This window comes from Terrapene carolina, unplaced genomic scaffold, assembly GCF_002925995.2.
Source record: "Terrapene carolina triunguis isolate 2854851 unplaced genomic scaffold, T_m_triunguis-2.0 Scaffold96, whole genome shotgun sequence".
In the NCBI taxonomy this organism is placed as follows: Eukaryota; Metazoa; Chordata; order Testudines; family Emydidae; genus Terrapene; species Terrapene triunguis.
The window spans coordinates 65,274,995-65,302,176 of NW_020664447.1; the positions used below are offsets into that span (position 1 = coordinate 65,274,995).

Below are 27,182 nucleotides of genomic sequence, written 5' to 3' on the forward strand. Positions count from 1 at the left end.
GAGGCCAACCAGAGCTGGAGAGGCCTCATCCTGAGTCTGGCATGGCAAACCACATATGTGCATGCCAACATATGACCCAGGAGCTGGAGGCATGCTCTGGCTTTGGCCACGGGGAACCTTGTGACTGTGCTGAGCAGCTCCCTTAGGGTCTCGAATCTGTCCGGTGGGAGGAAGGCCCTGGCCGACGTCGTGTCCAGAACTGCCCCAATAAACTCTATGCGCTGCACCGGAACTAACGTGGGCTTGTTGTCGTTTACCAACAGGCCCAGAGTGGCGCATGTGGACAAGAGGAGCGCCACGTGATCTCGTACCTGTGACCTGGAGCTGCCCTTGACCAGTCAGTTTTTCGAGATAGGGGAAGATCTGGACCTCGCGACGTCTGAGCTAGGCCGCTACCACAGACATACACTTTGTGAATACCCTGGGAGCAGTGGACAGGCCAAACGGGAGGACCGTAAATTGGTAGTGTTCCTGCCCAAATGTGAAACGGAGGAAACGGCTGTGTCCCTTGAATATATGAATGTGGAAGTAGGCGTCCTGTAGATCGAGGGTGGCGTACCAGTCCTTGGGATGGGATAATGGAGGGCAGAGAGACCATGCGAAACTTGAGCTTTACCAAGTACTGGTTCAGGCCTCGCAGGTCCAGGATGGGCCTGAGCCCACCTTTGGCCTTCAGGATAAGGAAGTAGCGGGAGTAGAACCCCTTGTGTCTGAACTCCGCTGGTATCACCTCCACCGCTCCTAGGCCAAGGAGCCGCCCCACCTCCTGCGTGAGCAGGGTCTTGTGAGAGGGGTCCCTGAGGAGGGACGAGGATGGTGGGTGAGTGGGAGGGATAGAAGTAAACTGGAGGGTGTAGCCCCGGGAGATGGTGTTGAGGACCCATTGGTTCAAGGTCAGCTGCGACAACTCAGAGAGAAAAGCACACAACCGGTTGGAGAAGGGAAGCTTTATTGCGGGTGGATCCCTGGTATGAACTGGTAAGTCACCCAGGGCGTCCCATCAAAACTGATGCTTTCCTGCCTGTTTACCCTTGGAGGGCCCAGGTTGGGGTGCAGACTGGGATTGCCTCTGTGGGTGTTTCTTATAGTCCCTAGACTTTTTATAAGGGGGCTCATATTTAGAGTGGGTGGCTTGGGTGGGAGCCTGCTGCAGCTTAAACTTGGTCCTGGCCAGGGCTGGGACAGATGCCAAGGGTCTTTAGTGTTGTGTGGGAATCTTTCAGGACATGCAATTTCACGTCCATCTGTTCCGCAAACAGGGCCTTGCCATCAAACGGAAGGTCCTGTAAGGAATTCTGCGCCTCGCTGGACAACCCAGACAACAGGAGCCACAAGGCCCTCCTCATTGGCACCGTGGAGGTCATAGACCTTGCAGCCATATCTGCGGCATCCGAGGCTGATTGAAGGGACACCCTGGCAGCAGCCGTACCCCCTCCTCCATCAGAGCCTTGAACTCTTTTTTGTCACGCTCTTGGAAGGAGTCCTCGAATTTAGGCAGAGAGCCCCACAAATTGAACTCATATCTCCCCAGGAGGGCTTGGTGGTTCACCACCCTCAGTTGGAAACTTGAGGACGAATAGACCTTTCTCCCAAATAGATCCAGCCTTCTCGAGTCATTATTCTTAGGAGTAGGGGCTGGTTGGCCTTGCCTCTCCCTGTGGTTGACAGACTTGACCACCAGGGAGTTGGGGGCAGGGTGGATGTACAGGTATTCATGCCCCTCGGCGAGCACAAAGTACTTCCGTTCTGCCCTCTTAGAGATAGGGGGCAAGGAAGCCGGGTTTGCCACAAGGCGTTCGAGATCTTTGCCACCCCTTCATGGAGTGGGAGAGCCACCCTGCCCGGTGCTGAAGTCGAGAGGACGTTGAAGAGGGAGTCCAAGGGTTCCTCCACCTCCTCGGCTTGAAGGTTGAGGCTTAATGCCACCCTTTTCAACAGTTCCTGGTGGGCTTTAGAGTCCTGCGGGACAGGCGGAGGAGGGGCCGTGACCGTTTCATCCGGGGAGGATGAGGATGCAGTACTCTGAGTATCCACCAGTGCCGCAGGTCCACCGCTTGGTCCCCCTCCGGGCGCAGGACCGGGGATGAATGCTCCACCGACTCCTTCCTGGGAGGTTGAGAAAGGGAGGCCGACGATCTCTCCAAGGCTTCGGCCACCGAGCGAGCCACCACCAGGGGCTGCGTTGGGGGCCACAGGGCCCATTGGTACCATGGTGTCGGCCAAGGAGCTCGGTGCCACTGCATCTGCTGTGGCACTGGCAGAGCAGGCTATTCAGCCTGACTAGCCTGGCCCATTGACTGACGACTGCAAAGAGAGGCCGGGCTGGCATATGATCTGCCGCTATCCCGGGACCGGGACGAGCGGTGGTGTTGGGAACGGTGCCGACCATAGACCGTGATCCCGGCATGGAGGAATGGGGTATCGCCAATAGCAGTTGCTCCGTGACCGGCTCTGATGGGCAGATCCGCGATGGTGAGGTGCTGGCGATCGACACCTGGGACCACGGGAGCGGTGCCACGGCAGGGACCTCGAGCGAGACGAAGAACGGGAACAGCGTCAATGCCCGTACCGCGAAGGGGTATGGTAGCCTTTCGCAGACAAGAACCTCCGGTGCCGTCTGTCCTGGTCCCGACGGGGCACGCTTTCCTCATGAGGTCTACAGTCCCTCGAGGCAGAGCAGTGTCTGGAACCCCTTCCAGTCGGTATCCAGCCAGACAACATGGTGGGGGTTGATGGGGACCGGCGCGGATTGCGCACAAGGCGGTCGCTGAGCGGGGAACGGTGTCGGGAACCTTCCCTAGACCGTGAATGGTACCGTCCAGGCGAAAACTGCAGGGATCCAAGTGGTGGCTTGCCTCTGGACCGGGGAGCAAACGGTGGCGGCGCCCCTGGTACCAGCAGAGACATAATGTCCCAGGCTGCTTGCAGTGCCTCCGGCGTGGATGGCACCCAGACATCCGGGGAGGTCGGCTCAGAGGCTGATGGGGACCGAGAACTGCCCAACGTGGGTCTAGTCTCTCCCCTGTCTCAGTGGAGAAGACCTCTTCTTAGCCTTTTTGGAGTGTCCCGTTGACGGGGAGCGGTGCCGGCTGGTGGAAGGCACCGAAGGGTCGCCACACACGGATGCCGTGGTGCTCAGTGCCAACTCGGAGTGGCGCAACGGTGTCGCGGTCAAGGCTGACTCCATCAAAATGGCTTGGAGCCGAATGTCCCGCTCCTTCTTCGTCCAAGGCTTGAAGGACCTGCAAATCTAGCAGCAATTGCTGAGATGGATTTCCCCCAGACAGCGTAAATAGTCCACGCATGGATCACTCACAGGCATCAACCGCTTGCAAGTGTTGCACGACTTAAAGCCCAGGGCACCGGGCATGCCCCGACCCGGGCGCACTAAACTAACTCTAAACTAAATTACTTTCAACTACAGGTACTACTAACCATTAACTAACAGAGTCCAAGAGGGAAGCTGCAGCCAAGCTGGAGCAGAGCAGTTCCAATGTACCTTCATTGGCGGCAAGAATGAACTGAGGGTGGGGGGAGCGCGCAGCCCCCCTTATACCATGCCATGGAGGCGCCACTCCAGGGGTTACTAGGGGCGCTCCCTACGGGTACTGCTAGGGGGAAAACTTCTGGCACCGCTGCACATAGCGAGCACGCACACCTACAGTGGAATGCACATGAGCAATCACTCAGAGAGTACGTCTACACTTACCGGAGGGTCCGGCGGCAGGCAATCGATGTTCTGGGATCAATTTATCGTGTCTGGTTTAGACGCGATAAATCGATCCCGGATCGATCCCGGAAGTGCTCGCCGTCGACGCCGGTACTCCAGCTCGCCGAGAGGAGTACGCGGCATCGACGGGGGAGCCTTCCTGCCGCGTCTGGACCCGCGGTAAGTTCGGACTAAGGTACTTCGAATTCAGCTACGTTATTAACGTAGCTGAATTTGCGTACCTTAGTCCGAAGTGGGGGGGTAGTGTGGACCAGGCCGAAGAAGAATATAAAGTTACTGCTGATAAACATTGCAGACAAAGATTGGCAGAGTGGTAAATAACGATGACTGGGCAATCACACAGCACAATCTGGATCATTTGGTAAGCTGAGTCCATTCAAACAAAATGTGTTTTATTAAAGACAGGTGCAAAGTTATGCATTTAGGAATAAAGAATATAGGCTGTGCCTGCAGAATGAGGGACTGTATCCTGGAAAGCAATGACTCTGAAAAGAATTTAGGGGTAACAGTGGACAAGCAACTGAGCACAAGCACCCAGTACAAAGCTGTGGCAAAAAGGGCTAATGCAATCCTTGGAGGGAATAAAGAGGGGAAAGTAGAAGTGGGGAGGTGATTTTACCTCTGTATATGACAGAAATGAGACTGATACTGGAATGCTGCGTAGATGTGGAGTCCACTTTTTTTAAAAAGGATGTTGCAAAAGTGGATTGGGGCGCAGAAAAGAACCATAAAAATTATTTGAGCTCAAGAGAAAATACCTTTAAATCTCCTGCCATATGAGCTCAAGCTGTTTAGTTTATCAAAAAGAAGAGAGGTGTCTTGATTACAGTGCCTAAGTACCTTCATAGAGAGAAAATAAAGGCTATTGAAGAGCTCTTATCTAGCAGACAAAGGCATAAAAAGAACTAACACCTGAAAGTTAAAGCCAAACAAATTCAAATTAGAAGTTAGGCAAAAGTTTTTAATAGCGATGGTGATTAACCAATGGAACAAGAGAAATGATTGAATCTCCATCTTTTGGCCTCTTCATATTAAGACTGGAGGCCACTTGCGAATTGATTCTGGGCCCTACTATTTCTTTTATAATCTCTTCATTGCTGAAGATGTTTATGAAACCGTTTGCAATAGTTAAATTTAATACATAGAAGTGCTACTTTGGTGCAGCTGCACTGCTGAGGCACATCTGGTGAAGACGCTCTATGCCAACAGGAGAGAGCTCTCCCATCTGCATAATTATTCCACCTCCGTGAGAGGCGACGTAACTTCAGTGTGGACTGCGCTTAGGTTGCTGTAACCTGTGCCACTCGGGGGAGGGGGAGGTGTGTGGCTTTTTCACACTCCTGAGTGACTTAAGTTATATCAACATAAGCGGTAGTGTAGACCTACCCAAGATCACAGACCACGCCCCCAAAAAAATCTATCAGATGAAATTAGCAATCTGGAGTTCCTAACTTGTACTGTGCTCTGACTACTCCCTATTTAAAGAAGTTTGCCTTTGGGTATTTGCCTCAAAATTATGGAAAGGTCAACATTAAAGTCTAAATATTTTCTAATCTTTTAGAAGCATTTTATCAAATTTTACCTCTTCAACCTGGCCATCTTCACCTCCATCTTTTTCTTTGTCTTCCTCTTCATCATCATCATAATCTTCTTCCTCATCTTCTTCTTCTTCAGAAGATGTGTCTCCAGCTCCATCAACTTGGAGTACAAGTGGTGCTTGTGGTTGCGCCTGTTGCTGTGGTTGCTGCTGACCGGCAGCAGTAATCTGTGCTTGTGCCGGTGTAGGAGCTGCCACTGTTGTGGGTATGACCTGTGTTTTGTTCCCTGTAAATAGGATTTGCTGCGGCTGAATAATCACTCCTGTCTGCTGGGAGATCCCTCCAGGGAGAGGAGCCAAAACCTGACAAAAGGATTTTATATTAGCAATCGTGCATACACAATACTAACAGAATAATTACTTACTGAAAACATTTGAAATCTGTCACTTCTTTATACTGCTTCAAGGAACACAGTCACAAACAGTTATCAAACACAAAACAGTAAACAAAGATTTTTATAACTTCACTTTTAATACTGTGATAAGTTTAACAAAATTGGTAACACTGGATGCAGATCAGGTAGGAAGATCCTGCACAGAAGCCAAAGATATGGATTTTTTTAAGGCATCAAATAAATTTTTAAAATCCCCATTTCTTTATGAAGCTCTCTTGTCAATTTTTCAGAGCCATTATTGGCATGCAATTCAAACAAAAGAACACACACCCTTGTACTTAAAAATGCAAACAACTGGAAAACCTTCCTACTGGGTTAGTTTTAAGTATGAGCCCACTTATTCAAAATGTCCCTCTTTACCTGCTGTATAACAGGAGCTTGTACACCACCCGGCTGCATCTGTGGTATAACCTGTTGCTGTAGAACCACGGGCTGCTGTTGCTGAATGATATACTGAGCTCCATTTGCAGTTCTAACTACCTGCAGGATCTGGCCTGCAATGAAAACAAAACCACTTAAAATGTAAAAATCCACATCTAAAATTATCATCTTTTTCAAAGTTGGTCACCTGGAAAAAGACTGAGCATAATTAAGATAGAAAGTTCATCTTACACTTCCACCAATAACAGGTTGAGAATTTTTATTATTTTTAATACTTTAAACACACCACATCTACAGCTTCAAAACAACAAGTCTTCAAAGCTCTGGACAGGACTGTCTTTAAAACCCAACCATATGTTTACAAAGGGCATAAGGCAAGAGTAGTTTAGGAAAGAGACAACAGGCAAGTTGCTAACAGGTGATACAAGGTCTCACATGAGGCCAAAGATTAACTCACTAAAGCAGCACAGCAATCTTCTGAATATTTATTCCCTACATATGAAGAGTGTATTTCATGTTTCTGCAAGGTCCCTGTTTAAAAGGATAGAAGCCAATAATGTAGATATACACAAAGAAATTACACTTTCTATCCTATTGTGTAGGCTTCTATCCGCTGTTAAACAGATGCTGTATTCCAGCATTGAGTACATTTCAGTGTTGGGAAACTATGTTTTTCTTTTTAACAAAACATGTGAAAAGCCCAAGCATTTTTTCCACTGAGTCTACTAACTTCATTGACTGCACTAAAGGATAGCTAATTCTTTAATTTCTGTCCTCTGACAAGGCCAAGATGAGGCCAATAGAAGAACAACTCTTATAGGATTTTAGAATTTTGATAAAATCCATTCCACTTTTTTTGGGGGGGGGGGGGTGGCAAGGGAATAATATTTTTACCTTAAAAAATGATCAGTCGCACTGTGTAGAATACTGTTTTTTGTGTATATGGCAAACAATACTGTAAAATATAGTTGTCTCTCTTGCTATTCTACAGTTTCACCACCTTTACTATGCTTGACAGGAAAACAGAGATACAAGGGAGATAAAATTTGCTGAACCATGACTGGGACAAACAAAAGGTATAAGAAGGCAGGTATGAGTGGCTTTTTATACTAGGTCTTCACTCCAAAAGAAAACAATTTCAAAGATTCTTCTGCTCTGCATCTCCCCCACAAAAGCACCATGACTGCGAGCACTAAAAGCTGTTTCAGACAGAAAACACTTCACAATTTAGATAGGTCTTTTTACATGATAAAACTACTAGATTTGTTTTCGAACAAAAAAACAATTTGTTGTTTTCCCAGTCATTTTTACTTCCTGGTTGACTTCGAGTTGACCCTTGCAGACCTCATCAGGGCTGTTAGACAGCGTTGTGACATGTGAATATTCTAAGCTTACATTCTTAAATTTACTCCTAACATTTGGAGTAAGGAGACAGCTTTAGATTAAGGTAGATAGGGAGTGTGGCAATTTGTTCCGAGGGCACTAAGGGGGACAGGGAATGGGTAAAGAAGAGCTCAAGCCCTTGGTCCTTGACTGTTTTGTAATGGGCATCTAGGGTTTCATGTGCCAGGAGTCAGAGGGGCAAATGCTCCGAGGGGGAGCAATTCAAACTCAGCATATACTTATACTCTATATTTGGCTTTTATTATAGTTACCTGCTCACATTTTTAAAGGTGACTGAGGAAAATGCAAACTAACTGCTGTGACTGCCCTTCGAATAAATCCACAGAACAGGGGAGGGGTAGATAGGATCAATACTGCAATCTAAGTACAGGCAACAAGACTATCATGATGCCAAAACTGATGGGCTTTGCAAGTGGAGAACGAACTCTGAAGCAAACAATATTTAAACTGCTTTTCAGCAATATCCTTATGCTCCGTAGATAAAAGCCTAGCAAGGACAGATTAGTACTCAGAGCAGAGGGGGAACCTTCCCTGCCTCTGGAACTTACAACTCAGAAGTTTGAGCTCCATTTGTACAAGTCTGTATATAATACATCCTCTAACTTCATTTATTTTTCTTTATAAAATGTCAGCATCAACTACTTTAAGTAACAGTTTATTATGTCTGTTCACTTTCATCTTCCTTTCCCTTCTCTAATGCCACTTTCTGTTATTTAGGTTCTTGCATGTCCCTGATTTCCATAATATCTAAACTACTTTTCTTTCCATGTATTGTGTGTCTTTTTTTCTTTTCAGTCTGAGTGTTACGTAATTCTTTCTCCATCCCTCCTTTCCATGATACAGTCTCTCTTTATCCCCGTCTCTTTCATTACCCATGGCACAGTCCTACCACCTTAACCCTAATTCACAGAGCACATGCAATAGTCCCATGTCTCATCTCATTGCAGCTGAGATGCCTGTAAAGATGGTCACCAGCTCTGTGCAATGGGTATAAAGTTGCAGACAAAACATACTCCAGCTTCAACTCTTCCACTTTCTTATCAGAAAGACAAAGGAGGTCCCCGTGACCTGTCCATGACTTTTACTAAAATACCTGTGACTAAAACGTAGTCTTTAACTATAGGGTAGCACTTCATAGGTGGAGAAAGATTGCTGGCCATGACATAAATAATTTGTGATTGATCCTATGGTATACACTTGTCTTCCTGTAAAACTAAAAGAGGAATTTTTTCCTTGTATTAAGAACTGGAAGTTTCACCTCTGCTCTGAATCAGATTTCTACACTGTTATAAACCTCAACTTTACTATTTCAGACAAACTATTTCCATTAAACATAGCAGTCTTTAAAGCTGTCTCTTAATATAATGTTTATATTTTCAAATAGTAAACAGCTGAAAAACAATACTGTTGGAAGTGTATTAAATAAAATCTTTTAAAGTTTTATGCTGGTAAAGTAGCACTGTAATACATATACCTCAAGAACTGTATGGTAGACTCCCTTTACTACAAAACTCCTTCCTGATTTTTAAATGTTTCACATGAAATGTAATAAATTACGATTTGCAAATCAAATAGCTTGTCTATAATCCATTTAATGTTATGGTAATTACCTGAATTTGTAAGTATCTGCTGAACAGGAGTAACACCAGCAGGCAAAGCCAAGGTAGCTGCTGTGGCAGCTGCACTCTGAAAGATAAGAGACCTGTTTTTAACAGCCAGCATTACTGCCAATGCTTTGCATCACAACACACTAGCTGAGGATTAAAGAATAAGCATCTGTTGTGGTGAAGTAGGACAAATGTACACAATCACCATAGCTTCTATGGATAAACAACATTTACTCATAAGCAAGTTTCTGTGATGTTAAAAGGAAGATGACTAATAGTATAAAATGCATATATTAGCTATCATAGAAGCGAAATCTTTCTGATTTCTATTTGCCTGCTTTGATGGTCTCCCTTCATTCTACGTGCATCACAAGTCAACTCAATTCTGCTTTATTTCCAAGTTTGCCAGAAAAGCTCTGGGAATAAGTTTTGTTCATCTGTGCTCCCTCTGCTGGCCAGCTGTTGAGTAGCGGAGCTCTACACCCAGCTCTCCAAGTTAAAGTTAACCAGCCTCTCTGAATATGTTATCTGATTAATAGAACAGAAAAAAACTCAAGGCTTAAAGTTAATTGTTCAAATCCAGGAATAATGCCAATATCCAGGGTAAAAGAAAGTAAGTTCCTACGAGTTTCCTAAAGAACATCTGAGACAACATATAATCATCTGATAACTGACACCATACTCAATGAATATAATTCAATTATTTCTGTTTTCTAGACAAGATCATGTTGTAGAATACAATAAATAGGTCATGTGTGATCTTTTCCTGGATCATCTATGCTAAGTTTAAGCTAAAATCAGTGGCACCAAACTTTTTTTTTGGGGGGAGGGGGCTGAGCACAAGAGCCCTCCCACTTTTCACTGGGGTGCACCATGCCCCTTTCCCCTCTTCTTCCCCCCGAGGCCCTACCCCCCCACCAGGCCAGCGTGGAGCCCTGCCCGGGAGCCCAGGTAGCTGTGGTGGACGCTCCACCTGCTCGGAGTGCGGGGGGGGCTGAGAGCAGCCCCCAGCCTGCATCCCCACTCCCTGGCCAGCCAAGCACAGGTGGAGGATCCACAACTCGCACTGGTAAGAGCCGTGTGGGCGACTGTGAGGAGCCGCGGCGTGGACCCAGGGCAGGTGGAGAGTCTGCCACGGCTCCCCACAGCTGCCTGCCCAGCTCTTATCGTGGCCGGGTTACGGCTCCGAGGGCCTCCCCCCACCAGCCAAAGCTGGGTAGGGGAGAGCTGCGTGGGCAGCTGTGGGGAGCCTGGGTCCCTCCACCTGCCCTGGGTGGGGAAGCTGGGGGGTGGAGACACAGGCAGGGGGCTGCCTACCCCCCCACACCCTGGATGACGGGGAGGGCTCACTGGCCCTGCTCTGGCTTGGCCGGGGAGGGTGGGAATCAGGTTCCTGACCCCCCACTTTTGGGAGGGCTTCGGCACCCGTGGCTAAAATATTGTGAAGTAAAATGTACAGAATCACTGAACTTTGAGAACTCTGATTTTTTTTTTTTTTTTTTTTTTAAATAAACCAAAAGAGTTTGGATATTTGCTCAGGTAAGAAACATTCCACAAAAATAAAAGCAACAGAGAAGTATTGGGATAAAGTTTAAGCAGTACAATCTTTTCTTGATGCCAAGAAAATTCTTGGAATGGATTGCAATGAAATGCAACCTAGCACTGAAAGGTAAGTTCTGCAAGTGACTCTGGATTTGAAGTTATTTTTATTGCATCTAAAAGACAACCTGATTTGTAGAAAACTATGGACAAATTTGTTGTTATTCTTTAAGACTCTCTAAAACCAGAATTATTCCTCAACACAACAGGCCATGGTGGCTAGAGAGAGGCTTTATTTTAGGAGGCTGAATGACGACATTGGCGCAGAGTTAACTAGCCTTGGGATACAGCAAAGAAGCAGGTCAATGGCTAAAGGCATCAGCCCTGAGGAAGCTGAACTCAGATGATTGTCTGCATAAAGAATTAAGGCCTGAGAGCCTGCATCAATACCTTGTGTTCACTATTTTTAACAACTTAAACAAGCAATACAGGTGTTTGTTATACTAGATTTGATTTTACTGTGAAGCCACACAGTAATATAAAAACTAAACAGAACACACACAGTTGTCATAACAAATTCATGACAGACACCTCTTGACCATTTAAACAAAAAGGATCAAATAGATATTAAGAACATTTGGGGATTATTTCAAAGTTTAAACTAAGTGACCAAAGTGTATTCTGGGCCAAACGCGAAGATGTTTGTGAAAGTCATGCTTAATGTCTGCAAATTAACACATGGGTCCACCTTGGTTTGAACTGTAAATCGACCTCAAATGAATGATTTTGGTCCATATGATCCCAGTCTCTCATCTTAGTACAAAAAATAAACATTAAAAAATGACATCAGAACTAATTTCACCCATGCTGACTGTCAAAAACAGTTCCAACTAGCAGTCAAATGTCACTCCAAATCAAACTTTGGGCAGTCTGACAATTCTACCAAGCCCTACTGTAGGTTTAAGTTTAAGCAGAATGTTAATAGTAATACCTGAAATGCTGGAGGATACTATTGCATTTTTCATGTTGATGAAAAATTAAAATGCAAAATGGATTTAAATTTTACTATTGGGTAAAATGCACATTTCTTGTTTTATGCAGTGGAGTTATAGCCGTGTCGGTCCCAGGATAGTAGAGACACAAGAAGTTGGTCCAATAAAACATATTACCTCACCAACCTTGTGTCTCTGTTTCTGGTTGGTAAGGAATCAGATCTCCCTTTACTGGCAGACTGATGTAATCGTTAATCAGAACCTCCCGGAGGGTGACACTGAGTAGAAGCAGGCTAGTGCTTTTCTGCTGTCCCTTTACCCCATATCTTCTTACATATAGGGGAAAGGACACTACTAAATCATGTTCTGATTTTTTCTTGCCTTTAAAATAAACAAGCTGTGTCTGCTTGATCCATTCTCAGTACAGATTTAAGAGTTTTCTTTAGTCAAACATTTCTTTTAGAGAGCCCTAATTGGACAGATTCCTTAAAGTAGTTTTTTTTGTTAAAAAGCTTCAGGCGGCACACTAAGAAGAGCACATGTTTAAATAGCTACATAAACTTTCTTTTTACAGTACAGTATTGGGCTCAACTGAATGAGAACTAGAGAAGAAACTCAGCAGGGTAAACAGGCAAAATCCGGTTTCTGCTGCTATTCGGTGGAATTTACAAGGAAAATGAGGCAGAAGTCAGTTTTAGTTTTCATTCAGCCTTTGGTTGTATCATGCTGTTTAGTCAGTGCATCTAGGATTTTGAAGAGAAGATCAGCAAACTATCTGACAGACAATGAGCAAATGAATTGCTGCTGCCTTAATTGTGCAACTTTATTTATTGTGCTTTTAAATTTACATCAAACTCTGGATGGATATTCTTTAATATGGAGTTCTAAATCTAAATAAATAACTGAATTTAACTTGCACAGATTGTGTTTTGGTTGTCTTGGGCTGCAAGAGAATAGGTTTTTCCTCTAGCCTAAACTTGATGTCAAGCAAGAGAGACAAAGTTAGACTACAAAGACAAAATTGTAAGGAATAGATAAATGGTTAGGATGAAAAGTTGTGAATTTACTTTTGCAATAACAAATGAGTTGAAATAAATAATGACCAGAAAGGCAGATTCAAACTCCTGTACAGTCAGTATCATTATTTTTATGAGTTTATTATTTATAATATTTGAGGAATGTCATTCTTCATCTGGTAAATACAACATAAGACTTGCACCAGGGTAACAGTATTTTCCACATGTGAAGTCATTCCCTCCTGGGATTGTTGTCATACAGATTTGTATCAGTATTAGCTGATCCTCAAAAAATCTTAGTCTAACCCAGAGATATTCAGACTGAGACTCGCAAATCACAAGTGTCTCTTTAATGTGTCTCCTGTGGCTCTTTGCAGCACATGATATTAAAACACTGTGTAATTTAATTATTAACCAATCAGGATGCTTTGACTATGTTATTAACCAACTGCAGTTGATAAAATAAAAATACTTGGTCAGTCATTTTGCAGTGAGAATATATATATATTACACACAACCAAATTCACTCTAAATATTTCCCGTCATACTGTTTAAATATGTATAGCACTATAATAAATGAAACAATGAATTCACACTACTATGGTTTTCTGGGGTAGTGTCAATTGCAAGCCCTGGATAAATAGCTCATGTGTTATCAGCCTACCAATCAGTGAGACAGGAGCCATCTTCTGCCAGTATCTCTTGGTTTGTTTTTTTGGCATTTGAGATGACTCATATCAGACTTTTACCTTCACTATTTAAATACATTACAGCACTGTATAAAGTTCTAATTCTGAGTCTTACCATGCCTGATGCATTCATGTGCTGTATCAGCTTTGAATCTGGCACAATAACCTGCTGCTGAGGTGCTACAAACAAAAGAAACAAAACATCAATTCTATATGATCTGGACAAAAGTTACAGGAAGGAGGTAAGGGACTAGCGATTCAAAGCATGTGGTTGTACCAGCTGTTCTTTACATTGAAATGTCTGCAGTCCACAGATATGCATGTTTCTACTGTAGTGATGACCTACATTAGAATCCCGGGAAGGTGACATGGCAATCCTAACTGGATCCATAGTGATTTGACCTCAGCAACTTCCTTTAGCTTCCCTGTTCTTTGACACTGCTGCTTAAACCAAACCTTGTTTCAGGTATTTAAATAAAAGGGTATAACTCTGCAATTTCAAGGAACATGAGGTCTGCTGAAACCATAGAGAGTTTCATGTAGGCACATTAGAGAATCAGTCTGACCTTGCTGGGATGCAGGAATAAGGACTTGTTGTGTCTGGGATTGCTGCTGCACAGTCTGCTGTGGTTGTGGATGATGATGATGATGGTGGTGATGATGCTGCTGCTGCTGTTGCTGCTGCTGAACCTGCAACAAAAGTTGCTGTTCTTCTGAATGAAACCCATCTACAGCCTTGGACTGCATCAGCTTGTTCTCCCACAGCTGTATTTGAGAGAAAGAAAACGTGTTATCAATAGGTGTCATTTTAAAATTGTAGGATTGGAATTATTACAAATAATGCAATTCAAATTGGTCCTTATTTATCCTGTACGTTCTACTTTGTCACAAAATCTTTGGGCATATGTAGGTTGGGTATATGCCCCTCTCCTGAGGCAACACACAGCAACAGAAAAAATAATAGTCCAAGGGAATTATAATTCTAAATTTAACTTTCATGGACATTCCTTTCTTCTCCCACAGGTCATCCTTAGATCCCAAAGATCATCCTTATAACCACGGTGGATTTGATTTAAATCAAATCAAGTCAGGAAGACTTGATTTAATCATGGATTCCTACATAAAAGTACATTCTTGTTGGTTGTTATAACCTTAATACATATTCTTCACAACTCAGAGGTAGATGTAGGTTTCATTTTTAGAAGGTACACACTATACATTTTTAAAGTCATTAAGTTTGAAAACTTTTCAGATTAATTTTACAGCTATATCAGAAAATGAATGATTGTTTGGTTATTTCATTTACTAAAGGTAACTGAAGCAGATATTTATGAAGTCATTGGGAGGTGAACTATCTCCAATTCAACAGATTAATCATTAATATTTGGAGGATTTTCTTGCCATGCTGTATTAGGAGGAGAACATCACCAGACAGACATTTAAAATTGTTTTATTTAACAAAAACAGCGTTATGTATTCTGAATTTTTTTCTTCAACAGCAGACATATAATATTTTAACAAAACAAGCATATGAATTTTTGAATTTAGTTAAACATTCAAGTTTTTTTAAAATCAGGTTTGTTTTTGTTAAAATTGTTTTTAACTAAAATAGTTAAATGAATTTTTTTAAAAACAAAAACAAAAAATAAATCGACTGTCAGCCAGGTCAACACGAGAAACTTAAAATATTGGCTTCAGCAGCTAACCCAGTCATCTTCACCTTCATTTTCCTGTTTGTTCATAATCTGGAAAAGCAAAACAAGCTTTCCTGCTTTTTCAGGTCCCAAGCGATTTCTCAATTTGGAATTAATTAGTCCAAAGGAAGAAAATAGACCTCTACCCCGATATAACGCTGTCCTCAGGAGCCAAAAAAAAAATCTTACTGCGTTATAGGTGAAACCGCGTTATATCTAACTTACTTTGATCCACCGGAGTGCGCAGCCCCGCCCCCCCCAGAGCGCTGCTTTACCGCATTATATCCGAATGTGTTATATCAGGTTGTGTTATATCAGGGTAGAGGTGTATTCTTTCTACACTGGCAGAAGAAGCTACTGCTGTTAAAAGTGAGATTATCGCTTCAAGAGTCTCTGAATCCAAGTGCTTAAGTGACTTCCACCATTTCACTGGTGTAATTTTCTTTAAAACATCAGCAGCAAACATACATTTCTTGAATGGTTTCTATTCCCAAACTGGGTCTCTTTTACAGCCTGCTGCCATTATAGGTTTTCCCTTCTAGTGAGAGAATGGTATGGTAGATCTCAAATCAATGAAAGTTACCCTCAGAAAGACCTCAAGACTTCTGGAATATGCTGCTCAAACAGTTTCACTTTTGTTTCTAATGCCTGTCCCTCCCTTCTCAAAATTATCTCCAGACTTCTTCTCCTTGTCCAGATCTATTCCACCCCAACAATCTATTCATTGAACTTTTTGAAACTTTTCACTTTTAGAGAGAGGTAAGGGATTGACTTTGTGTAAACAAATTTGCAGAGGGACAACAGGGCTGAGATCTGTTATTTCTCACCTCTATATATTATTTATTTATTTAAAACACTTTTACTATTAACAAGCATGTTACCTCTGGGGAGACAAATCCACAGTTTGAGAAGTGCAAAACTAAGCATCTCTGATGGTATCTTCTAGACTGAGCACTGAGTCCCATTGGGTAGATAGAAAGATTAACCTAAATAATCTATACAGAAGCCCCTGGAACTCCATAAAATTGGGTCTCTAAACCATGAACTACTGGAACTCATTTACAAAACTTTTCTTACACATTACATGAATATATTGTCTCATACTATAGAATTAGAATTTATAATCCCTATTCCATGATGAGATATCTTTGAGCTATAATGTATCTTAATTAAAGCTATCTTTAGATAGGTTTTTCCCTCAAAAAGCATTTTATCAAAAAAAAATCCAATTTACATAAAAAAAATCAGGTATTTTTATTTTTTTAAAAAAATTATTGATTTTTATCACCCTGCTTATAACTCCACATATAGGAAGCAGGGAAGCAGAGATAAAGTGGTAGCTCCTATCCTTCAGTTCCCACCCCCTCGACCTCCATTTTAGTTTCCTCTCACCAGAAGCATGCAGTCTTCACCACAGGTATCAACATTTTTCATTCTAGAATTTCTGAAGATAAAAAGAGTCAAGGAAGATCCATTATCTTCTCCAGAAGCTCCCATTAGTGCAGGGGAACCCTGGTTTTATATAGCAATTTAATTGTTTCTATCACCATAGTATCTAAGCTTTGTGTCTCAGACCTCTTGTTCTACCATCCCCTGCTTTTCACTGTTTCCTCCAATTTTGCTGTCCTTTTCTCTGTTTTGATGTTTCAGGGCTTGTCTTGTTCAGGAAAGTACTTGAGAAGCATCAAGAAAAGCATCAGACAAGATATCCTTTATTCTGGTAGCAACCCCATGTCACAATTTTGGTTCACGGGACACAGTTTGCATTCTGGTGAAGTGATGGTCCCTCAGCCTCTCCTCCTCAGATGTGTACAATGCAATTTATCCCATGCCATGTCAGAAAATGGGATATTTTTGCAAAGCAAAAGTCATTAGATTTGGAAAAGAGGAGCACTCTACAATGAAACTCTTCAGCTTACAAAGAGAAGAGAGAAAAGAAAAGCATCCGCTATTCAGGATGAATTAAAAAAGATAATAAATATTTGGATTTTTGTATTTAAATTAAATACAGATTTATTTTTAAATAAACCTATTTAATATTAAATTTGAAGTTATGACCACTTATTAGGCTTAAACTTACTATAATTTATTAAAATTAATTAAAAAATTCAAGTATTACATGTTTGTTGCCAAGCTTTTTAGAAAAGTCAAACCCCAGAACTTGGGGAAGTCACTGGCTAAGCAGCTGGAACCAGAGTATGTTATGTGTTAACCCAACTTTTCACAGTGATAGCCTTTTCTGAAGGTGCAGAGAGAATATCTTCTTCATTTCAGTTTATTCAACTAGTTCAATTCAGTGACTAGTTCATTCAAAGTTAAGAAACAAAATGGGAATTAAAAAAGCAGGAAAGCCTGTGTTCCTCTGCCAATCTATGAATAAAAACTCAATATGAGTGGATGAGATCAACTAGCTCTAAACTCTTGAAAGACATGGTATTAATTTGAATTTTCATCCAAATATAGCTTGACATAAATCACAAATAAAAATTAATAATCTAGTATTTTACAAATGCATCATTCACATTTTCTAACATAAAAAATATGAAAAAACTAAATCTGAATAAATGTAAGATGAGCTATATATAACTGTAAATAAATGTGCATAGATACAGTGTATTCTTCCTGGTCAGCAAAAAGAAGCACCAAATTTAGCTTACAGAGTATATTTAGTTGCAAATCAACATGCTTTATTGGTTACCAACCATTAAGAATCAAATTTTCTTTAGGAAAAGAACCAAAAAGAGTAAATCAAGATTTAAATTTATTAACTCATTCCCATTTGCTGATTTAAATCATAATTAAAATCTGCAATTTCAATAATTCAGATTTAAATCAATTCACCTGACCCCTAACGGAACCATCATGGGAAACTTTGCCTCTTGGCTAGAGGACAATAAACACATGACCTTAACTTTTTAAAGGACTTAGATCCTTAAAATCCACACAAAGCCCACATTGAAACATGATCCCTGTTGTAAACTTGATATAAGTTGAGGTGCAACAAATACAGCAAAGTGCATAATGGGGGAAGGTGGAGAAAAGAGCAAATTCACTGTACATTTAAGATGTACTTAGGAAGATTATACCATACATAGCAGCATCTCAACTCATATATCAAGGGGATGAGTGCATTGCTTAGATAATGAAAATTCACTATTTTTTACTACATGGAGCAGTAAGCACTGTGTCATAGGCTGGTTAGTACGTTATGGAGCTGTAAATACTTACTGTTTTGAGTTCCAAAAGGACTTGTTCATCTACTCCTTCATCCAGAAAAACTTCTCGGACATCATTGATGACATCTTCAATTACGGACCTGTACAGTTTAGGCTTTAAAAAGTTATTAGTAAGGGTTGCTTGTTTCGTAAGAGACTTAATATTCTAGTATTAACGTAACTAAACAGATTTTTAAAAAAACTCCTCCGAAGGAATGCTTTCAAAAGGCCAGATACCATAACAACCCTTGAAGCCAGTCTCACTAGAAAGGCCAAAGATGGACAGAGCAAAGAGATGAACTACTCTCTCTTGCCCTCAGAAGGTGTTACCGCCAATTCAAGGCTGAGGCACATTGGCAGGTCAATGGGAGGAAGTCCACACTACCACTAAGTGCCCTGGCCTCTTTTCATTTACAGAATGAGTACATCAGGCTCCAAACCAGCACCTTTATGAGTGCTAACTTCTCCTAATTTTTTAAAGATATATTTAGGATTTAGACACTTTTGTTTATTTGCAACATCTGCTCAGCACAGTACTGTAAACAGGTTATATTAGCTACTAGAGAGGATCCCCGTCAAGGTATCCAACACTACTACATAGTTTTGATTAATATTGGTCAGCTAGGAATTATTTTAAGTGATCAATGTTCAAACACACAAGAAAAAAACTCCATATGCAAGCTGAAGGCTAGCAGATGATACAGTATGTATAAAAGAACTTCTACTGCATTTACTGTTCTTTAAAAACAAAGGGGAAAAGTGTTTTGAAAAACAGACTCCAATACTTTTAGTTCATAACAAAGATCAAATACAAAGAAAAATTTTAAGATATATACTATGTTTGGTCACTTAAGATATGCAGGGGAAAAACTAGCAAAAGCTGTAGTGAAGTTTTACAGCATGTTTCTTTACAACAAATGCATCATTCACCTATGAAGATCTAGTTTCAAATTATATTCAGTCTCAAGCGACATAAGTGATCTAGTAAATCCCTCTCTGTCCATATCACAAAACTTCCACATATACAGATTTTTGCTTTGCGGATGTCTAGTAATGGAGACAGGAATGGTGCAACTCAAAATTAAGTGGATATGGGAAAAGTTGCAGAGGAAGATTCTTCACCTAATCTCTTAAGGTGCTGCACCAGTGTCATTCTATCAACACCTAACTCTATCTTAAATTTCAAAGATATTTTTGCCATCAATTTATCACTTTTCAATATTAAAATATATTGCTATAAACCAAGTAGCTGAAAAATGACAATCCACCATTCTGTTACTCCTATCTCTGCATAAAGGGTTTGATCTGAAATACTGGGATAAGCTTGTCTTGTATTGCCCTGGGAGACCCAATTTATAGCAAATAAGTTTAAAGCTCAATATTCTATCTCTGATACAGGCAATATGCACCAAAGCACCTTCTAAAGTCATCTTCTCTACTTTTTTTTTTTTTTTTTTAGGTTTAAAAGCCTTGTGTACTTATGTGTTAGCCTTCAGCAAACTATTAGTTAAATGTACGTATGCACATGAATGTTTGAAACAAGCTTGAAAACTGTAGATAACTGTACAGCATTAGTACTTTAGTTCTAAGCAGTGTACAATTTAACAAGAAAAAAATGTCAAGCAGTGTTAATGGGATCTTGTGTTTACTTTGAGACTCAGTTCATAACAGATGGAAAGCAAGACATTCCATTTAATAATAATAAAAAATTAGAGATACATTTTCTGCCGTAAACTAACTGGACTCACCTTACGACAATCTGAGATGTGCTACTTGATCTATTCTGCACATCATTACTAAGTGTATTAGAGGTGTCACTTTTTGAAAAATGACACTGGCACACTCCTGCAAACAGTTATACACATGTATAACTTTAAGCACAGGAATAATCCCACTAAAGTCAATAGGACTACTGACACACTTGAAGTTAAAACATGTAACTGGTTGCAGAACTGGGGCCTAAATATCTTGTTCAGAGTGGACAAAATGAATAGCTGGTCCTATCAACAGAATACTTTAAATGAGCTCTGGTGATGACAACAAGAAAGGCCTAATATTTTAACCAGCATTTTCTCCCTCTCCCTGAGCTTAGTCCTCTAACAAGTCTAAAGAAATTTATAAATATAACCTTTGTAATGTTATGTGCTAAAACATCAATGCTCAGATAAAGCCAGCAACTTCATAGCCCAATCCCTACTTGGGAATGTTTTAATATATATTTTCTTCCTTTACCATAAAGAATAGTTTTTGAAGAGTTCTCTTAGGTTTCCCCCTGTATATTTTGTCATGCCCTTGACACATTAATTTTTCAACATTGTATTAATGATTCAGAAAAATATTCTGGACTCATCAGGTGTGTTCCCCCTCCATACACCCATAAATAATGGAACTAGGTGTGCTGGTGGTGCTGCCGCACCCCCACCCTGAAGTAGTAAAAACAACCCAAATACGTGGTTTCTGCCTTCAGCACCCCCACTATAAAAATTGTTCCAGTGCCACTGCATATACCCTGTTAACTGTCCAGCTCAGAAGAATTAATTCCCTCTACAGCAGCAGTGATTGTTTTAAGAGCTGTCCATACTGGGGCATTCAGGAACACCAAAGTGTTCCCTTCAATACTTTAAACCTAAAGAGCAGGATATCCAGCACAGCCTCAACTTCTGACCTATACAGAGAAGCATCGAATATGAATTTAATTTCAAATCAGCATTGTGTATGAAAATTAACAAGTTACTTTTAGCAAATACATCTATAGAGTTCTTAATTTTGATTTGTGTACGTACACGATTTAAATTACATCTGAAAATTCCTTCCAAATACTGCTTGCTCACTCAGAAGTTAATCCTGAATGTCATATTACTGAACAGACCTGGACAGAATTTTACTCATCTGGAACCCTTTCTAATCTTTTTTGAATTTTCATGCTCAGTCAAAAAGATAATGGAAACATAACATTTGAACAGAAACCTGTTTCCTTTCAGTTGCTCTTTCCAGTTCAGGTCCCAAATGTGATAGGAGTTTGTAAAGAACTTCTCTCATGCACATCCTTTTCTTTGACTATAGATGTTAGGCAGAATGCCAACTATAAAGATGCATGCATTCTCAAGAGAGGACCTAAGTTACATAAATTGACTAGTATGTATAAAAAGGAAGAGATGATTATAAAACTCACAAAAATGTATCTTTACCTCAAAATCAATGATCTGACTACTTTACCATAGTAATTTGCTGGAACAGCCAGCTGCCACAGCATTATTCATTATTTTTATTGGGGTAACTAATGATTTAGACCAGGGATTGGCAACCTTTCAGAAGCGGTGTGCCGAGTCTTCATTTATTCACTCTAATTTAAGGTTTTGTGTGCCAGTAATACATTTTAACGTTTTTAGAAGGTCTCTTTCTGTAAGTCTATAATATATAACTAAACTATTGTTGTATGTAAAATAAATAAGGTTGCCTACCCCTGATTTAGACATATAAGTCCCACTGCTTGACAAAGTTTGAGAAATACAGACAATAAAGGAACATGGCTTGCAACAGAAACTTATAAGTTGGCAATTAAAATTAGAATGCTTTCACCCACTTTGTATTAATGGAAGTACCTCCCTTCTAACTTCAGTACTATAATGAATCTCAGCCATTTATAGGTGAATGCAGACCCAAAACACAAGAATGATAAACAAGTGTTTAACAAGCTCTGTCCTAATTGCTACAGACAGATTAAGAAAAACTAACACCACGCAGATTTTCTCATTTACTTGTTTGGATATAAGAACTGATGATATAACCAACAACTTTATATGACGGTTTACGAACTAGTGCTCCCTCTGCTGGGAATGGAACAAATTGGTTGTAAGAGAAATTTTAACCCCTTTGTCCCCTCGCACTTTGTGACAGAAACTGATTTGAAAAGAAAGCTATAGATGCACACGCTACATTTTAGAATCCAAAGAACAAACACCACCAAATTGTTTTAAATGCTACAAGCCATTTGAGCTTAAATTTCTTAAATTACTTTTTTACTTTAAAAGGGATGCTTTTTACTACACCTAAAATTTCTTTAACACTTCTTTTTGCAACAACTAAGATTCCTATAACTAGAAGATTAGAAGTTTGTTTGTATACTTTGTGCATTTGACTGCATGTTGCGTATAGCTGCTTTCACAATTTCCCCTATACGAAAGGAAGTTGATGAATTCATATCCCCAATCTGTGTAGCTCTTTTACTTAAGAACAGGACAGAGAAATAACATCTTTTAAAATAAATAGTAAAATGTAACTGTAAAACCACAGGAACTGGCAGGTGGTGCATGGAGAGAAGCAGTACCTGAAACTACATTTAAGTCTTTTTTTTTTTTTTTTTAAATGACCAAGTTTTAAGTTGTTGGAGTCCTTTTATTACAAATTAGCTATAACAATCTACTATAGAATCCTTGCTTTTATTTTCTCTTTAGCAGAAAGAAAACTGTTAATGGTGATTTAATTACAGTGAAACATTAAAAAAAAGTTGTACAGTAGTAGTTTAGGCCCCAAAACTGACATATTAAAGCTATAAACTGGTCATGTTCTTTGAGAATATTTCTGTTCACGTTACTGTGCTAGCTAAGGTTAAAATATCTGGCTCTATTACCAGTCTCAGACCTGAACTCCACAAAGTTAACTGCACCAGTGTCTAAACTATCTTTAGTGGTCAAGTCTTAAATGAAAAATAAAATCCTACAGAGAACTTGCCCTTTACTCCTTTTTAGCCTGTACCTCAATCAGCTACATTTTAAGGTTTTATTTTGATTAATCTTTTATTGCTACAAACTGAACTTTCCAGACATAATTGTTTTCTAACAGCTTTCAATCGCTGTGCTGTTTTAGTAGACAGGTGCAGCTAACTATCTTTGTACAACAGAGAATTCAAGTTTTAGTGAGGCTTTGAAACACCAATATTTGCAAGCAGTTTCAGAATAAATGCCTTCTTTTCTATACTGCTTTCAGTTTATTATATAGTGAGATGAAACAAGACATACTATATAACCAAAGGAGGCCTTTTTGTAACAAAATAAAAAAACCTGAAACTATCAGAGTACAGCTAGTGCTTTCTGAAGGGTCTGCTGACGTTTATATTCAGATCCTCATATGCAGACACTGCATGCAGCTTATGGAACATATAATAAACTGCAATGTACAGAATTACTGACTAACTTAAGTGATTGAAACCGAAATAAAAAAATACAAAGGTCACAGAAATCACGTTACACTTATATAAGCCTGGCTCTGTTAGGATATAAAGGGCTACCTGGCACTTAATATTTATAAATATTAAATATATAAATATTTTTAAATTTGCCTATAATACTGGTGTTGATATTACGTCCACAGAAATTATGAAAAACTTTTTAAAAATTCTAGCTCTTCCTGGAGGGTAATAACATGTCTGTATAACCATCAGCTTTATCACCTAGAACAGATATTTTAGTACTACAGAAGTCCAGCCTGCAATCTATTACAAAAATTTAAACATTTTAAATATGTATAGCTTCACAGCTATAAATAAACTTTTGCAAAGTATCATAAAATAGGTATCCCACCTTCTCTCTACAAAATACTGGATAAGAACTATTTTAGTTCAGCTACCACTTTACCCCAGCAGAAAAGGCACTTAATAGGGCAGACATATTTATATACTAGTTATTTGTTGCACTGCTTTCAATAGCTAAGGACTCCAGAATACTTTCAAAACGGGGTAGGGGATTGGTTGTCTTTCCCTAAACAACACACACAAAAAGGAAAGAAAGCTATTTAATTCAACAGATTATTAAATCAATGAGGGGAACACCCCCTAAATAAACTAACAGAGACAAGCAACTGCTACTTTACAATCCCGCAGCTCCAGCAATTGGGTTTAAGAGCAGCAGACAACTGCAGAGGGTACTCTAGCTAACAGCTACGCAGAAAAAGCAGGGACTGAGTGACAAAGAGATCGTGTCTGTCTCTCTTTCAGTCTCTGCCTCTGGTGCATGCACCTCCCAGCAGCTCTCTCCCTATTTAAAGGCTGATGTGGTGTTTAAATGGAGAGGCGGTGACGTGGGGCTGGAAAGCACCTTCCCATCCTGGCAGAGTCTATATTAGAGAGCGGCAATGGCTCTATATAAACAGGGCAGCCACAGGGAGGAGGAACACAAGGAGCAGGGAGACAGAAAGGCAGGGGAAGCCATGATGGATCTCACAGAGACACAAACAAGGGGGCCAAGCCTGCACCGTAACCGCCCGGACTCGGGGTTTGTCGGCAGCTTTTTGGGGGTAGGCTTGTGGATGGTTTATTCTTGTCAGAGGGGAAGGGAAAGAAGTGATCGGTGGGGCTTGGTGGCTACACAGATTTATGTGACTGCTTATTGCACACCTATGTGAATACAAGTAAAACAAGCCACCTGAGAGTGCAGAAGGCACAAGGGGGGGAAGGGGTAAGTTGTTTTTTTTTTTTTTTTTAATTACTTCTTTGCCTCTGGGCGAGGCTGGAGGGGGGTTTCTCCTCCGTCAGCCGAGTCTGCAAGGCTGGGACAAGTGCTTTTCAACCATCGCCTCCTTCTTATAAAGCTACATAAAATGGCTCCAGCAGTGCCAGGCTGGGTTCCACACATGCCACCAACCCGCCGCCTGGCCCGCTCCCCGGCGCAGGAGGCAGCGCTTGGCTTCTACAGGAGCATCTCCCCTCGCATCCCCCGAGGAGCCTCTCGCCCCCTCCCCAGCCTGATGGCGGAGCTACCCGGCTCCCCCCGCCCCAGGCACGGCCCGCCTCGGGGCTCCTCGCCGGGAGAGACGCTGCCTGCCCGCCGGTCGGCTCTACGCCGCCGCCGCCTCCCCCAGCCCCCGTCCCACCTCGCCGGCTCTGGCGGGTCCCGGCGCCTCGGGGCTGCGCTCGCCTCCACGAGAGCCTCAGCAGAAGTTGGCTCCTGGCTAGGGGCGATGCCCCGCTGCCCCGGCCAGGCCGTTCCCGCGGCGGAGCCAGCCAGGGATGGCGGGGGGCTCTGAGCCCCGCCTGTGTCGCCGCCCAGGGCCCCCCTTTCCCCCCGGCCCGGTCCTTACCACGGGGTTTGTGTTAGTCGAGCTCGCCATGTCCCGAGCCCCCCGGGACACCCCCACCGCGGCGGAGTCGCCCCTAAAACAATAAACCTGCCCGGCGCGTCCCCCCCGAGCCCCACGCGTCCCGCCCCGGCACACGGGGAGCCCCGCGGCCTGGCCCGGCCTCGTTCGCCGGCCCTCGGGCTGCAGCCGCCGCCACCAGCCGCCCGCTCTGCCCGCTTCGCCCCTTTATATAGCAAGAGCCGAGCAGCTGCGCGAGCGGCCAGGGCGAGAGGGGGACGCGGGCGGGGGGAAAGCGAGGCTGCGCGCGAGAGCGTGTGGGACAGAGCTCCGCCCGCCCGCGGTCACGTGTGAGGCTGGCTCCGCCGCCATGACATCTACTGAGGCGGAAGTGGCGGAGAGGTCACGTTATATGCTCCCGCGCTCAGACCTACCGAGGCGGAAGGGAAGGTTCTTCTGCTTTCTTAGTGCCTCTGCCCGGCGCTGTAGCCTAGGGGCCACCACCACGACCTCCGGACACGCGCAGCGATTCGGCCTGTCATTGGCCGGGAGTGGGGGCCTGCAGCGAGCTCCCTGGCCGAGGTGTCAGAACTCGGGAGGTGTACACAGTCCAACACACTGGAGAATAGGGGCCGTGACTGTGACACTGAATATTGTTAGCATCGTCTCTCACATCACAGTATATATCATAATCTGCTAGCAGGTAGCAGCTGATCTATGGATCTAGCCCTGCTTGTCTGAGGCATCTGTCTCCATAGTGCATAGGAACAACATATGAGAATGAGTGGGGGTAAATTTTAAAAAAAAACTGGCAAGAGGAAATACATTTTTACACAAGGCATAATTAACCCACAGAAGTAACTTCCGGAACATGTTATTGAAACTATGAGCAAAATAAGATTTAAAAAGAGGTTAACAAGGCTATTCATTGTTACTTTATAGAGGATAACACTTAATAAAGGGATATATACTTATGTCTTGTCTCATGTGTTATATTTAGGTTGCTCTTTGTTTGTACAGTGGGGTCGTGGGCCATGACTAGTTCTCTTCAGTGCTACAGTTATACACATAATAAAAAATATTATCCTGGAATGGGCATAATGATCATGTTTTGAAATGTTTGGAGCATGTAGTTGCTAACAGGACTAGTGAAAGAAATCTTAGATGTGGTCTAAACCCCAAGAACTTGACAGTTTTATTACATATTGATTACAGTAACTTTAAGCATGTGAGAGAAGACTGGTGTCTCTCTTCCCACCATCCACCGCCACATATAGCCCCTCTCTTCCTGCCACTATTTTAATCTCACCCTCCCCTTTCTGACCCATGAAAACTTTAGAAGCCAGGTATGCACAAATAATGTTGGTAGAACCTGTCACCATCTGTTTTTCTTTGAGGGGTGGGATAGGGACTATATCTCAGGCCTTGGCTACACTGGCGCTGTACAGCGCTGCAACTTGCTGCACTCAGGGGTGTGAAAACGCCCCCCCGAGCGCAGCGAGTACAGCGCTGTAAAGCGCCAGTGTAATCAGAGCCTGCAGCGCTGCACGCTCGCTCGTAGTGCTGCAAGTTATTCCCCTCGGAGAGGTGGAGTACATACAGCGCTGCGAGAGCTCTCTCGCAGCGCTGGCGGCGTGACTACACTCGCGCTTCACAGCGCTGCCGCGGCAGCCCTGTGAAGTCCCGAGTGTAGCCAAGGCCTCAGTAATCTCTTCCTCAAATGACCCCAAATGTAGACCACTAACCCTACTTTAGCCCCCCCTCTGCCCCGAGTCACAGCACATTTCAAGACAATCCAAGCATGCATGCAGATTTTAGAGTATGTAGAAGAAACATAACATAAAAGTTTTCT

At 42.2% G+C, this 27,182-nt stretch overlaps 1 protein-coding gene across 1 annotated transcript in view; it reads right to left on the reverse strand.

Annotated features, from left to right (window-relative positions):
- Positions 1-26,232, reverse strand: part of GTF2A1 (general transcription factor IIA subunit 1) — a 34,078-nt gene extending 7,846 nt beyond the window's left edge. Inside the window, exons 1-7 of the mRNA XM_029911491.1 lie at positions 25,334-26,232; positions 18,273-18,374; positions 13,917-14,115; positions 13,466-13,530; positions 9,118-9,193; positions 6,083-6,216; positions 5,313-5,630 (exon numbers count right to left, since the gene is read on the reverse strand). Of these exons, the coding sequence (XP_029767351.1) occupies positions 5,313-5,630; positions 6,083-6,216; positions 9,118-9,193; positions 13,466-13,530; positions 13,917-14,115; positions 18,273-18,374; positions 25,334-25,363 (924 nt within the window). The 5' untranslated portion in view covers positions 25,364-26,232. The remainder of the gene's footprint in view (positions 1-5,312; positions 5,631-6,082; positions 6,217-9,117; positions 9,194-13,465; positions 13,531-13,916; positions 14,116-18,272; positions 18,375-25,333) is intronic.
- Between the last annotated feature and the right edge of the window lie 950 nt (positions 26,233-27,182).